Raw genomic sequence first — 16082 nt, forward strand, 5'->3', positions numbered from 1 at the left:
GAGACGTTTTCAATAGGATTCGTGTCGGGAGAGTTGCTTGGCCATAGGGCTACAGGAACGTCAGTCACATATGACTGACAGTGATTTTTGGTTGAGTGTAGAAATTCATTTTTATTATGAGATATCCAGATAAGCCGAATTTTATTAGTCTTTCGAATTCAAAAGGGTTAAAACAGCATATACTACAATACATTTTAAATTTCTACTTTTAGTTTTATTAATTAAATTACTCTGATTTTGTAAGAATCTCTGGGGCTGATATTTGGCACTTAACGTGTCAAAAATAATTCCGTTCAGGCCCCTCAAGTTTACTGGAAACACGAAAGACATCAAGAATTGTGAGTGGCACTAATTTTATGCCCAGGGACCAAGTCTTTCATTAGATATTAATAAAGATGCTGCAACTATACCTGGTTTGAAACATTCCAACACTGGTTTTTCTCAGGGACCAAAAATAACAGTTATTCTAAAATTTTCTACGATAAAAACCGTTAATAAAAAGTTGATTATTATTGAAATTTAAGATAATCTACGGCAAAATATGAAGAAAAAATTCGAAGAACAAAATGATTAAAAAATACCAATTTTTACACTTTTTGTTTACAAGTAACAGTTATTAGTGTCCATAAAATTGGATCCTCTTCGATAACTGTTATCGATGAAGACAAACTGTTTAGATTTCTCAAAGCAGTTATCGATAAGAGAAGTTCATTTCGATCGCTTATAACAATTATCGACGATCGAATATCTTTTCACTTGTTCATAGTAATTATTGATGAGAAAATTCATTTCAGTTGCTTATTTAATCACTGAGTTGCGGATAGAGCAAGCCTGTGAAATTCGTTGAGAAGGTTCCGTATGACAACCCGAATCAACAGATTATAACAACAGCACAAACTCTGACAAAAAAATTTTTCAAAATTTGTTCAACTTGGAAAATGGGAAATATAGACTCCCGTATTTATCAAAACTAGCGTGCATAATTCACGCTGTGCCCGCAACTCACGTTAGCGTTGAGCAAACCTTTTGTGCTCTAAAATTAACGTTAGATGATTTGCGGTGTAATTTGTCAGGAGAAAATTTGGAAAAACTCGTGTTTGCCACAATAAATTTTGATTTTAGCAATTAATTTTGTAAGAAAATGTAAGAGAATCCGTACAATACATGGAGCCCTACATTATCGACATGCGCATATGTGTAGTAGATGGGTGCGTGCGTGTCGCGAACGATTCAAACAGTTCTTTTGTTCGTCTTTGTTCAGATGAACTCAGTCACACTTACGCTGCCGCGCAATGCACATGTTATACTTAACCATTAATATATATTTATTCAAAGTGTGATAATAATATATTTCATTTATTATCCCGAATCTCCTGTCAAATTTTATGGATAAATAATTTATCAAATAATTGATTGTCTACCATTTAAAAGTTGTACTATTTAATAATATCTATTACAAATTTCCTTGATCAATAACTGTTATGAGCGATAGAAATAAATTTCTCTCATTGATAACTGTTATAAGTGATCGAATTGAATTTCTCTCAACGACAACATTTACCAACAAGAGAACAAAGTTTCGGTTACTTACAATCCTTATTTGTAACCGATACGATTTTAGTCGATGAAACACTTGTTATTCCATAACTTCTTTTCTTTTTGGTTATAACAGTTATGGTCCCTGGTTTTTAGAAGTAGAGGACTCACCAAGCTTCGCAGGGATTCCTCCGACCACTCTGGTGTGGGTTTCGTTGCTGGAGCCACAGTGTGGTGGTAGCAACGGACCGTACTGGGTTGTCGTCAATTCATTGTTACCTCCAGGGTTCGTTTCGCCCGTGGGACAGCACAGGATCGCGATGCGATTCTCAAAAGCGCAAAGCGATCGTCTCACATAATCTCTGGCTCCGAGACCTTGCTGATTCAGCAGCTCGTACAGTACCGGGCAATTGTTTATGCTGTTGCACCGTCCTGGTTCGTTGTCCGGGGTGTTGCACTGTTGTCCCACGATCGAACCTGCCGGAAGAATTCACAGATTTTCAATTCCTTATCTCATGACAGATTTTCTCGACCAAGATTTTCAAGTCGTATAAAACTTGGAGGAATCTGTGCATATATTACACAAACGGAATGAGTCACTTTCTTAACGACCAGTTACTCGACGTCTTTTTGTACACAACTCATCCATGTTTATTCAATGTTTCAAGTCAAGGAAAATACACAGTCGAATATTAACCAGATTCCACTCATTCCTGGAATCGACTCGTCGTTCTAAAAAAAAAATATCATGGAAATATATTTATGGATTACGTAACCGTACGAGCGGAAGACGCGGATCAGGCAAATTCGTGAATTCAGATTAGTGTTCGACGCCTGTCGATTGGTCGTCGACGAACGTGCTATTCCGCGATTCTGTAGAAATATGAAAACGTTGTCCAAATGTCAGCTGTTGTAAAACTTTGCTCGAGTAAATTACGATTAAATAGAGAGCCTGATCGTGAGACCGTGCACGGCAAGAAAAGGAATCTTATCGATCACGAATAGCGTACATACATCCTCAATAATTATTTCGCAATTAGAGGTGAATTGTATACGATCCAGAGCCGTGATACAACTACAATGCGTATTCTACTATGTATCATTTGTTCCGTTGTTTCCGTCCTGTAGACTGTTTCAGAAAAATCGTTCGCTATTGTCGCGCGCATACGTAGGTTGTTTAATCTTCCTAAGAATGTTCAGTACTTGAACCAGATTCCTCTGACACGAATTACTACAATCCCGAGTATTATCGCGACGCATGCTAACACGCAACTATATATCGACTCTGATCGACCTTTGACATTATTTAGATCGCTTGGTTTTCCTGTTCGAATGTTCGGAAGTTGATCAAATTCGGACAGTTATGCGTCAGAGTTGCACAACATAAAATTACATCCAGGTTGCTCTTAACCCATTTGCATCATAAGGAAATATGAAAAGACGGCCTTTATTACCAAACTTTTTTTTTTATTATATTAAAGTAGAAAAATGAGTACAAGTAAAAGCACTTCATATTTCAGCATTATAAGAAAAAATAAATTGAGCGTATATATACGCTCTGGTGATAGTGATCAGGAAAATTGAGCGTATGTATACGCTAATGATGCAAATGGGTTAATATCCAGGTAATAATCCCTGTAAGTGTCAGCGCCTCACAAGCAAGTCAATAGCGCTCCATAAAATTAAGTGGGGAACCTTGTGTAAAATGAAATTTTTGAGCATTTTTTTTTTTTTTTGTTTAAATCGATAGAAAATTTCCTCAAGAATATGATAAAAGAAGTTAGAAAGTGATCAGAGATGTTCTTGTACGTTATTTTCAAAATGAGGTAATCGGTTGTATTGGGCCGAGCGGCACACTTAGTCGGATACTTGTCGGAAAGGCTCGTGCTTCTCGATAACAAGAAAACACGGCTGAAGTACAAATCTTTGAGGAAGGGGAAGATCTGTTGTATGACCCTGGAATCGCAGATTAGCAAAAAACCGTAGTAAGTTCAAACGTATTAAGACTTTTTCACGATCTACAAACACGTTACGTGTGTTTTTCATGTTACTCAAACTTTGAACGTATTTTTCTCGAGACGGCAAATTTCGCACGGCGTGCAACCTAGCTCAAAAACTGATTACTCGATTTTTATGAAACTTGGTATATACAGAGTGTCCCACATAAATGGGAACACCTAAATATCTTTCGTATTTACAGTCCTATCGGAAAACTTCAGAGGACAAAGTGACACTATTGCAGGGGGGCAATTATAATGGTGAAGAAAAAACTTTTTTATGTCGTGTTTCTTAATGAAATTTCAAGGTCACCGATGTTTTTTTAAATGGAATAGTATATTTTTTTACGATAGCATGATAGACAATAAAACACTGAATTTAGTGGATACCACCTTTTTGACCTTGAAATGACCTTGAGCAAGAATAATCATATTGAAGCGGATGAAATGTGGAAGTTTAAAACACTTTGTCCTCTGAAGTTTTCTCATAGGACTGTAAATACGAAAGATATTTAGGTGTTCCGATGTATGTGGGACACCCTGCATATTGTAAAAATAATTGGCCGCAACATGACGAGCTCCGATTTTTTAATTTTTTATTTAAAACATTGTTATCAACAGAAAATCCGTTTTTTGTTTGTTCAAAACTTCGCCATTTTTCCAATTTTGCAAATTTTAATAAAAGAGGCATGTCATGTTGTGCGTATTTGCATAAACTGACGATTCCATTTTGATTTCTTTGTTTCAGATCATGTTTGTGCACTGTACGCTGCACAGCGCAATTCCAGGATGTCATTTTCGAGCCGCCATTGATATTAACGATTAAAATTTATAAAAAATGTTATTGTTCACATTGTAACGTTCAGAAATGATACGTCAAATTTTAAATCAATCTACGCATTACATTTTTCAAACGACATTTCTTGAAAAACAGGCCATTTACACAAGGTTCCACCCTTAAATAATTTGGACCAGTCGTCGTTCACTAGTATGATCTCCGAGTCAACTTAATTCTCCAGTGAATCCCGGCCTTCTCGCGTTCGTCAGTGGCTTTCTTCGAATCGATAATACTCTTTCGCGACCGTCTCACTTTACGTCTTACGTAACAGTGTTAAATCACGCAATATTATATCGTCTTAAACAACCGGCACTTTGAAGAGCTATTTACTACCGCTGCTGATGACATATTTACTCGGGTATCTCGCATACTCGGGTAAAGGTACAAACTGCGGCCTACACAGCATAGATTCGAGATGGTCAGCTACCCGAGTACTCGGTTATCTCCTGAGATACCCAAGTACTCGTCTCGTGGTAATATGAATATCACAATATATTTTACTCGATTATTCTACTCGTCTTTCGTGCTCTAATAACACTGTCCAACACCAAAAAAATTTTGCGATACCTGTTGGGTGATTCTTATACACTTTGTCATCCTAAAACCGAATCTGAAAGTAGAATTGCTCCATCACGCAACGTTTTCGAAAAATTTTGGTTTTTGTAAAAATGCCAGATTTTGATACGAAACGACGTGTTACGCAAAAACTAAACACGCGAGAAAGCTCAAATGAGAGTCAAGAGATAGAGGGGACTCTCCTCTACATATTCATATAGTCAATTATATTTTTATGTACTTCCTAATAGTTGTAAAAGGTTGTTAAAGTTTGAAAATGTGCCGACGCGGGTACTTTGTACGCTCTATTTTTGTATTTATGTGAAAAATCCTTTATCTAGCAGGAATTTACTATACAGGAATGCATTCTACAGACATTTCTGGTAACGAAACCGTTCACGAAAAGTATTTGATTCCCTTAATGTACGAGAAGGATCAGAAAATGTTAATTGACAGCGTGTGCGCGACGCGTTCGCGCCAGACGGCCATTGCAGCCTTTTCGCGACTCGCCAGGGCCGTCGCTATGCGTAGTCGACGTTGGTACCACTCAAGTATGTCTTTGCTTACTATGCTTAATTAAATACATTTTTTTTGTCTTTTTGGGTGCCAATCATTACAAAAGATTATAAAAATACGAGTTATATTCACATTTCATTGTGGAAATGCTTAATAAAGAAAATTGAATACAAAAACTTACCTATTTCTGATGTAAACAAATTAAAAATGTTTCCGCCTTGCTTGACGTTTGTTCCTGGTATCCCGATTTTCAATAATAAGTGTCCAGCAGTAATCAGCAAGCATCCGCACATAAGTCTTTTCCTTTGTAACGTTTTTCATTGTTGAAATATCTTGATGAAAGATTAATGCTGGAATTGTATTCCTTGTTTTGATTTTAAAATAATTTCGTCATGAATATAACAAAAACAGTCCGGCTGAATTATACACTTCCGCGAGATTTTATCGATTTAATATAGAGCGATCTATGTCTTAATTATGTACTTCGATCAATAAAATCGATAAAAATAGTCCCATTTACATAGTGTTTGGACTTATTTTAATCGGAAGAATCTTGAATGTCCATTGGTATTACAATTACAAAAATAAGACAACAATTACTGAAAATAAAATTTTCCAGTCACCGCATTGCTGCGGTCAATTTTCTTTATTAAGCATTTCCACAATGAAATGTGAATATAACTCGTATTTTTATAATCTTTTGTAATGATTGGCACCCAAAAGGACAAAAAAAAATGTATTTAATTAAGCATAGTAAGCAAAGACATACTTGAGTGGTACCAACGTCGACTACGCATAGCGACGGCCCTGGCGAGTCGCGAAAAGGCTGCAATGGCCGTCTGGCGCGAACGCGTCGCGCACACGCTGTCAATTAACATTTTCTGATCCTTCTCGTACATTAAGGGAACCAAATACTTTTCGTGAATGGTTTCTTTACCAGAAATGTCTGTAGAATGCATTCCTGTATAGTAAATTCCTGCTAGATAAAGGATTTTTCACATAAATACAAAAATAGAGCGTACAAAGTACCCGCGTCGGCACATTTTCAAACTTTAACAACCATTTACAACTATTAGGAAGTACATAAAAATATAATTGACTATATGAATATGTAGAGGAGAGTCCCCTCTATCTCTTGACTCTCATTTGAGCTTTCTCGCGTGTTTAGTTTTTGCGTAACACGTAGTTTCGTATCAAAATCGGGCATTTTTACAAAAACCAAAATTTTTCGAAAACGTTGCGTGATGGAGCAATTCTACTTTCAGATTCGGGTTTAGGATGACAAAGTGTATAAGAATCACCCAACAGGTATTGCAAAACTCGAAAAAAGTTTAATTTTGTTGGACAGTGTAATTAGCCAGCTGTGAGACCTCATGAGATGCTCGAGTACCCAGGCACTCAGCCATCTCGTGAGATACCGGGTACTCGGTTACTTCACGAGATAACCCGGATATTTTTGCTGTAACCCGGGTGTCTCATGGGTACTCGGGTATCTTACAGCAAGTACACAGCACAGATTTGCTGAGTTACTCTACTCGCGGAATACAATAAGTCGGCGAAACCGTAAGCCAGATCATTCTGTGATAATTTGATGGCTCACCGGGAAAAGGTCTGCGTTTCTCGGTTGCACGACGAAGGTTGCATGACGGTTTTAGTTGGCATTCGAAGGGCGAGCGAATAAAGCTTTAAATGGATGATTTCAATCACAAACCTTGAGCGGATACCAGGAGAACGAGTGGTTGCAGCACACCAATCAACACCACGCACGTGGACAACATTTTGGACTGCACAGTTCTAAGACAAAGAAGAAAAAGTGTACCAATTTGAGGACCACGTAGTAGCAGTAGTAAAACAAGAGCAAAGATTAATTTCAAAGAAATGCACTAATTTAATATTTAAAAGGTGCTCATTCGAAAGACACCGACACGGAATCGCATAGTTCGCCGGTGTTCTTCAACTAATCATCACAGAAAAATTGGTTGTACCGCGAACTTACGATGTCCCACTGGACGTCGGAAGTCCGCACAATCGATCGGTAGATCCACCGATCTCCGCGTGTGAAACTGTCAGAGAACTATGGGGATTAACTGTCGCGAACCTTCTTGCGACGCGTACGATGGCCTACTGAAAGTTACGCGCCAACCTATTCATTATATATTTCAATTGTCACCTCCCGCCATCGTGGAGCTGGTACAAGAATGAACTAATGGAATCCCACGGTAGTTTCGGCATCCGGATAATATCCAATCACTTACGAACCCTCGTTAGTCAAGCGTGACGCACGCGCGCGGTAATTACCACGCGTGTACAAACTGCGCTCCGCATAACGAGTATCGACACGTAATGCGCGCAAGTTTGTTTACAAGCTCGACACGCGTTAAACCTACCAAGCATTAACAATATCTGGTAAATATTGCCTTATAAAAACGGCAACCCTAAATCTATTAAGATTGTTACAAATTCTTGGACAAGGAAATTTATTCCACTACTTTCCATAAATGAATTTGTACAGTTTCAATCATCGTCAAATATAAAACCGGCCATTTTGCCCGTGGCTCTCTCGAATTTTCCCAGCTGTCGACAACAAAGCGCCGATCGTCCCATTATTTTTCGATCCATCTAATCCACAACAGGCGTATGGTTATGCAAATGCACAAGCGTTCGCGCAAATGCGAAAAATAATTTATCAAGGTGTTTATCTCATTTGCACCGCAATTGCTCTAGGAATTGTTTCTTTACCGGCACCTGTCCCGCGAAATTAGTGCAATTTGCGTCTGAAGTATAGCGAGGGAACACTCTTTGCAACATCGTGAGATCTCGAACGCGATTTACAATTTTTCATCATTTTGTCTCGTAAACAAACCGGTTTTTTTCAGAGTTTAAGTATTTCCGGCGAATCCGCCGAGTTCGGGGAACGTTTCCCGAGCAAGATTCCCGTTATTGTGATTCAGAAATCGTTGATCGATCGCCGGATTATGCGAGCACGACGCGGGCATGCGCGTCGAAATTCGTGGAGACTTCGACGCGCGGTAAGGACGTGTTCTGCTCGGCTGAGCACGGCATTGGAGTCACGATCAGTCATGAAAATCACGCGTAATTACCTATGTATCGCGGGCAGGCAATCGTCTCTCCACCATTTTTCGGTACTTCCCCGACAGCTGGACGTTCCAGTGATCTCTCGTCCAAGGTCGGGTCAATTAACGAGAACCTCCCGTTATCGCTCACTCAGCCTGCCCGCTGGACTAAATCTGTGATCTGATGATTTTCAGAATTTCGTGGGACAACGAAGAGCGGACACACGGCACGATAGTGGAGCGTCTGCACAAGGAGAAACTTCTACGGCCTTGGTAATAATTATGTCACTCGAAGGTGATCCGGTCCCGTCCTTATCCGATTTAAATAAAATCGACCGAATATTCAAATGCTTCCAGCCGATATTCAACGCCAGCAACTATGTTACTTCACGAAAATAACGAGAACGTGTCTATCAAAATTTTTAGCCATTTTTCAATTTTCCCTTGCCCTACAATATCCTTTAAACCGAAATAAAATTCTGTTTTGGCTATTAAAGATCATATAGGCAATAGATATATAAATTTTCTCCTTCTTGGAGGAAATTACGGATTACAAAAAAGTTACAATCACTGAAACCGTGAATTCAAGAATGTATTACTTTCAATCCATTAAAATGATTAAAAAAGGAAGCAGATCTGGCTGTTTGTTACGATCAATGAAAAATATTTTGCATAAAAATCCGCAGTCTTGTAATAATAAAATGACAAAGTAATTTGCTCAATAAGTTGTCAATAGGAGTCTAAACAGTTAGCCAAATGCTGTTACAAGCAAATTTAGCGCAATGTTTGCACCACACTTGCCCATTTTATGAGAATTTGGCACCCAAAGTCGACAAATTCCTAGTCAAATTCGGAGACAGATGGATCGCAAATTGAGTACAAAGTTTGCAGGCAAAACTCCATGTCAAATTGGAGCCAAACCTTGGCTTCGTTCTGCCCTCGTTATAGAGGGCAGGTTCGTCGCATTAAGAACGGACGTAACCTTGTTCGCAAAAGTGGCGCATAAACACCACAATGTGCCGTGAAAGTTAAAGCGCCGTAAAAAATGTGTTATAAAGAATAAAATATGTATATAAATGTATTACACTCCGATTTTTCCCGATATTTATTTTCAGATCAAGGTTAGGTTCCCTCTTAGTGCGACCGACCTGCCCTCTATAACGAAGCTGAACGAAGCCAAGGTTTGGCTTCAATTTGCCATGGAATTTTGGCTGCAGACTTTGCACTCAAATTGCCAGCCTAATGCGGGAACATATGGATAGGAATTTGGAGACAATTTTTGGTGCAAAATTCAAAACAAATTGTTTACTGGGTATACCTAACAAAATAAATTCGTGGAATAATTCCTCGCGAACGCATCTTTACAATGTTAACAGACGTAAATGAAAAATGTTAGAACGCATCCTTGTGTTGATGTAAATATGTGATGTCTATTAATAGACATCTTTAAAGAATTCTTTCTTCCCCGATACTACCGGAACCTCGTATCTTTTATTAGGCGATTACACCAGTTAATTTTGAATTTGTAATATCTCTTCGTGCTCGTACGTCGTGAGCCGCTGTCGCCTTCTGATTGGCGATCCGATGCCATTGTCGCGGTTTCCCCGTAAAAACGCATGGATTATTGTTGTTCTTTTGTAACAAAGATTGATCACACCGCGTTATTCATTAGCGGACCGGTTGCTCGCGAGTCCCATTGTGGTATACTGATTTTGCTTGTTGATTAGAAACGATGATGATCGGCCGTTCGCGGTGGCGCGATAACAGGTGCGATGCTTATTATTAAATGGTTGCATAATTCGACGCCGTACGAAACGTTGCATGACCTCAACCTCGATCCGATGCATCCTCCCATGCATGGAATTCGAATGAAAGTGAATATGTTACATTACGTTGTAAAAATAACAAAATTATAGTTATTTAGATTTTCAGCCATTTTTATTGCAATATGTACTCGAAGAAACGAATCTATTGCCGGAGCGAGTCAATTTGACTCATTTACGATTTTATTGCTATGTATATAATTATTACTTAAATAATCTTTTTTAAAACATATGTTGGTTTTTAATAGAATTATGGAGATGGGTATCTGATCACCCTCGTTATCAGACAATACCACCAATACTACCAGATACCATCTTTTTCATTCGGCAATCTATAGTGTTAATATTCCGTAAATGTAGTGTTAGAAGGCATTATAACAAATCAGCGGGGCGTCTTTGTCATCTTCTATAATCGGATTCGTAATTTAATTGAAGAGAGACGATTGTTGGGCTTGCTGTAACAGCAATTTATTTACATCTGATATATTTACATACGAATATTTTACAATCGGTGTAGAGTTGTAATAAATTTGCTTGGTCTAGAATGTCGTGAGGTGTGCCGTTGGCAATGTACATGCTGAGCTATTTTACAATCTACGTTCTAGGGTAATACTGTGCACATTGATCTCTTTTTCGTTCGTCCGTTTCTGTGGATTTACCATGAGTATTATTCTAGCATAGCACTTGAAGGATTGAACTGATATTAAATACGATACAAGTGTAAATTGCGTGTTCGCTTTCGCTATATCTGATGAACTGTGGATGTTTATGGATTTTGTTCTCGGTGTTCAAGGATCGGCGATTCAAAATTGTAGTCCCGCATAAACATCCTCAGTTTACCAATGATTATTATGTATAATGCCTAGAAGAAATGATAGTTCCTTGGGGGAGGGGGGAGGTAGGAAGTATATCGATGGAGATTGATAAAAAGCGGCCGTACATCCTATTAGTACAACCTAATACGATTGCATATTTAAGTACACGACTCAAAGAAATTCGTCCGAGATTATCTACTTTCGTTATCACAGAAGTTACTCTTTCTTTTTATCTGTCTTTCTCTCCCTTTCTCTGTCTCTCTCTCTCACTCTCTCTTTTTCTCATTTATATGTGTTCGAAGGTGTCCACATGTGGCCGTGAAACGCGTGACTCATGTGTCACCTACAATGAAAAAGGGATTTCCTATACTTAATGCTCCCTCTACTATTCGTGTGGCATGAAATAATGAATAAATCTGCGAAATGGTTTAATCTGTAAAGAAAAATAAAGAAATCATTAATATTTCGGAGTCCAGAAGAACAGTTTTCTGCGCGCAAAAGAAATCGAGCCCTCCCATTAAAGTATCAAGCGGAAAGTAAAAGTTTGAGAACAAATTTGTAGTAAATTTACTTGCAAGTAGGATATTGACTATCGTCACTTTCATCCCACAGGTACTGTGCTTCCGAATCTTCCAGTATTCTTCTAAAAAGAAAAGGTTTCGTTATATTTTGCCTTTCGGCTGTCAGACTTCATGGTAAAGATGCGAACAAATTGAACAAATGCCACAGGAAAGCGTCGACTATAAAGAACCCTTTTGCAAAATATTTTCTTGGCATATAAATGAGAAATTTCGTTTTTACTCTTATATTGCTCTAGTTAAAAGACTTGACTCGTAGTTCAATGTGTAATCGATCGATTTAAAACCATCGCGTACGTTTTACTTAAGGTATCTACCAAATAACTTCCTAATCAAAATTAGCGTAAAATTGTACACTCGTCTATAGCGTATGAGCTCTAAAAGTTTATCTTCGATTACACGATTAGTGAGTTAGTACGTAATTAATGCAAGATTAAAAAGAAAAAGCTTCTTATATCGCTATCTTTTAAAGTCTGAAAAAATAAGACTATACGTTGGAAATAAAATCAAGATAATCTTTATTTATTCTTTGCAGCAATGCTATTTTATATGTATTATGTCGGTTTTTTTTTTAAAATTCGTTTTTCAACCCATTCGATTTAACTATCATACGTGTAATACGAAATATGTATAGATTTCATCTACTGCATGTTATCTTTCACATATTATCCATCCACTGGATAATATGTCCTGAAAAATTAAAACATCACATTATATTAGTGCATAGCATCTTTCACGTATCGTCTTTCGAAAAAAAAATTAAAATTATCTTCGTCAAGACTATACTTTTATCCTTTCTACATTGTTGATCGTAAACGCGACAAATAAAATGATTGTTCCGGGCGGATACTTACCCGTAACTCCTCGCACCCAATCGTCGTGACTTTCTATAAAGCATCACTATCGCTGCGATAATCCCGAACAACATCACCGAGATACTGACGGCTATGGCTTAATTAACGATAAACATTTAATAAGATAGTTCAAGCTAACGACAATAATTATCGTAATCATTACTCACACAATACTTTGAAAGCAACTACTGTTATATCCTCTTGATGCTTTTTAAGGCACTTAGTTAAATGGGACAAAGTGCCATTGACTATAGGGCACTCTATGTCGAGTATCTCACAAAATAGGGGGAATAAATCTATATTGTCGAAAGGTTCTAGTTTGCATTCCGGTATAAATGCAGGACCTTTCGCAAAGAAGAACGGATGCATCTCCATCGCCGCGTTGTCATAGCCGTGCAAGCCAAACTCTGAGTCAGCGTTTACTATAAATAAACATTGCGCGTATAATATAATATGTATATTAATAATTCGAAACTACATGTCATCGTCTTGTAACGATTACCTGTGATATTGAATCTCTTTTTATAAAATTGTATGGCCTCTAGAAGATTCTGAAATGCATATCCCACTTCTGCAATCACAAAAATCGGACCAACACGCGTGTTGTTCCCGTAATGATACTTCTGAGGAATCTCCTCTCTTTTGTAGACCTTGAACGTCATTGTTCTTGCTGCTGCTTGTTTCAATGCTTGATAAATGGCATCTTCTTTGCCTAGAAGACAGAATCATTTTCTCATTGTTGTGCATATATCGGTGTACACATTACGTGGAATGATCAAAGTACCAGGATTCGGGAAAATATGCAAACCCGGCGAATTGCCCACAAATTTGTAGTGAGAACTGTTTATATATTTCGTCAAATCTATTATCCTATCCAGTTTCACGGTTGCCATACCATGGTCGCTCAAATGAACAACGTTCAAGTCGTGCAAACCACTCTGCTCTATTTTATAATGCAAATATTTAGTTAGGTTGTCTAACTTCCGCAGGATATTGTCAAACTCGGGACTATTTATCCCGACAAAATGCCCATGGTAATCTGGCTCTTCGATGTATAATACACCAAAGTTTATCGGATGTATAGGATGGAGAAACCACGATATCAAAGTATCTATTCTCTCTTCCCAAGGTATGGTCTCGTTGAAGTTCTAAACAAAGATAAGTGATTAGAAAACAATTGAGCGAAAAATCATGAGCCATACAAAAGACAATTTAGCAGCGAGGGTACCTGTGAAAACGTAGCTGGAACTCCTTGGTATTCGAAAATTCCACCAGGCCACATCATTGTGCCACTTCTCCTTTGTGCTCCTGCTTTCTCATTAATAGTCTTCCAGAAATAACAATTGATAAGTAAAAATTATACGAGATGCGAGGACAAACGTAATAAACTTATTATTTTTACATACCCATATAGGAAGCACTCTGTTGTTATAATGATATAAATTATAAGAATATTTAGTTGTGTTGCCTGAAGCAGGATCATAGAATTCGCTGTCTACCACGCCGTGCGATTCCGCGTACAATCCTGTGGCCATGGAATGGTGATTGGGAAAAGTTTTTGTGACAAAGATGTTCCTTATATAATCCGCGTGAGTGTTTTCGTGTTTCAATTTATTCATGAACGGTGTTAGATTTCTATTGAAGTAGTCGTGTCTGTGAACAGGAAATGAGATTAGTTTCGATATCTAGTCTCCGATGATTACAGAGCTTAGAAGGCCTTACCTGAAGGCATCGTAAGATACCACCAATAATTTCGGATGTTGCGATATCAACAATGCATGTCTGGCATTAAGTAAAATAATAAATATTAAGGTAAACGTCGTTACAGAATTCATGACCGAGAACTGTCTTCCAATATACATATTCGTTATATTCGAACGATGTCACTCCGTTTAAAGAACAGTTATTGCACGATTTTTCCCATGGTTGTAAAATTTTCGCGAGTTGCGTTTCATTTGTGTTTCGATATAAAACTGTCTTTGTGACAGCCGATAACTTTTGACGGGCAATTTATTTGCTTCCGGTTATCTGAGATTCGTTCCCCTAAACAAACTTATCGCGTCACGCGGGTCCACGTATTTCTGTCGGTCACGTTTCGAACAAATTCACCAAACCACAAAGACCACAGTTTTCCAGCTGCTAGTCCGACATGATAAGAATGGAAAACGTTTGCCAATCCTTCTCTAATACCATTTGCCAAATGTTCAGCTATCCCTCATGAACCATAGAATTAAAGAGAAATGACAACAACACTTTCGAGTGCGCGAGTCTCGGAATTTCCATACATACATACATATACCAAACTGCGGGCGCGTCTAATGCATCAATTAGAGAACAATTCGATAAAAGAAATTTATCTGTAGAATTTCCGGTTGACGTATGTATTTCCTTATCAACAGATAGGTCCAATTCCTCAAATGATAACCAGATTTGACTATCTAGCATAGTCGGTGGTCAATTACCGCGGCTCTCCACATAAATTATTCGGCAATGCCTCCAACGTGCTCTTTAATGATAAAACATGTATGTAGTCCGTTTTCGCTGCAAAAACCATATTGACGTTTAAACAATTATTCCCTCAAATATATGCATAACGTCAAACATTTTCTTGTTCAATAATATCTCGCAAATATGCATTATGAATATTGGATGGGTATTTCGGAACTAAGCCGTCCCCGCATGAGAATGTTGGACACTAGAAATTTAGAGTAATCATTAAAATGGAAAACTGTTTTTTAGTGGGTTAAAAAAAAGAAGACTGGAATGAATTTTCAGCGTGGGAAAGGATAGTGATATTTCCTCGCATCAAAAAATATGTATGAATATGTGTGTTCATATTTCTGCTCGCCACACAAACTAGTGATGGCCACCATCGACTAAAAACTATCGACTAAATCGATAGTAGCCAACTACTATTTTCAGTCGACTGATTTTTTAAACTATCGACTGAATTTAGTAGTGGTTGGGTTACTATTTTCAGTCGACTGTTTTACACGTCGCCATCTTGAAATTTCAAACGTCAGTGTCACACGATGAAACGAAAAGGTTAGAAATACATGATTATGACAGGACGTGCAAATATGCAAGTAATGAAATATGTAATAGATATTTCAATACTTTAATTCATATTAGATGTTAAAATCTTATTGCTATTTATGCGAAATACTTTAATTATTTATGCAATATAAACTATATATGTGATATATGTAGGCATAGACTATAGCCCGCAATCTAGACGTAACCACTAAAACGAAATTTCAGTCGACTAAAAACTATCGACTAAATATTCGATAGTAGTAACTAAATAGTAATTAGTCGATAGTTGAATTTAGTCGATAATGCCCATCACTAACACAAACGTTGACGAGCATGTGTGATATTTAGTGTTGAAGGAATATCGATAGACAGCATAGGTCGATAGTTTCCAATAGATGAACCATTATCGATAGTTATCGATAGGGGTGATTGTCGATAATTATCGATAGTTCTCCATCAC

General features: G+C 37.7%; 2 protein-coding genes and 1 long non-coding RNA gene across 5 annotated transcripts in view; 1 reads left to right on the plus strand and 2 right to left on the minus strand.

Annotated features, from left to right (window-relative positions):
- LOC143360403 (venom protease-like) overlaps positions 1-7562 on the minus strand; it is a 49690-nt gene extending 42128 nt beyond the window's left edge. Inside the window, exons 1-3 of the mRNA XM_076799193.1 lie at positions 7439-7562; positions 7154-7236; positions 1708-2013 (exon numbers count right to left, since the gene is read on the minus strand). Of these exons, the coding sequence (XP_076655308.1) occupies positions 1708-2013; positions 7154-7220 (373 nt within the window). The 5' untranslated portion in view covers positions 7221-7236; positions 7439-7562. The remainder of the gene's footprint in view (positions 1-1707; positions 2014-7153; positions 7237-7438) is intronic.
- A 792-nt stretch (positions 7563-8354) lies between these two features.
- LOC143360450 (uncharacterized) lies at positions 8355-8915 on the plus strand. Its single transcript, XR_013083276.1, has 2 exons — positions 8355-8629; positions 8712-8915. It is a non-coding gene; the product is annotated as an uncharacterized LOC143360450 (long non-coding RNA).
- Positions 8916-11401: 2486 nt separating this feature from the next.
- Positions 11402-15277, minus strand: LOC143360724 (bis(5'-adenosyl)-triphosphatase enpp4). 3 transcript variants are annotated; one of them, XM_076799829.1, is made up of 9 exons: positions 14309-15277; positions 13993-14239; positions 13815-13913; positions 13371-13734; positions 13089-13298; positions 12754-13008; positions 12587-12683; positions 11726-11797; positions 11402-11587 (listed from the first exon to the last, which is right to left on the minus strand). In XM_076799829.1, exons 1-9 carry the CDS (start codon positions 14446-14448, stop codon positions 11494-11496), a joined length of 1578 nt encoding a protein of 525 aa, XP_076655944.1. In that variant the 5' UTR covers positions 14449-15277; the 3' UTR covers positions 11402-11493. The 3 variants fall into 3 exon arrangements, with proteins under 3 accessions (XP_076655944.1, XP_076655945.1, XP_076655946.1); XM_076799830.1 differs by having other exon boundaries at positions 11730-11797; positions 14309-15275; XM_076799831.1 differs by lacking the exons at positions 11402-11587; positions 11726-11797 and adding an exon at positions 12225-12422 and having other exon boundaries at positions 14309-15272.
- Between the last annotated feature and the right edge of the window lie 805 nt (positions 15278-16082).

Source organism: Halictus rubicundus, chromosome 13 (genome assembly GCF_050948215.1).
Source record: "Halictus rubicundus isolate RS-2024b chromosome 13, iyHalRubi1_principal, whole genome shotgun sequence".
In the NCBI taxonomy this organism is placed as follows: Eukaryota; Metazoa; Arthropoda; class Insecta; order Hymenoptera; family Halictidae; genus Halictus; species Halictus rubicundus.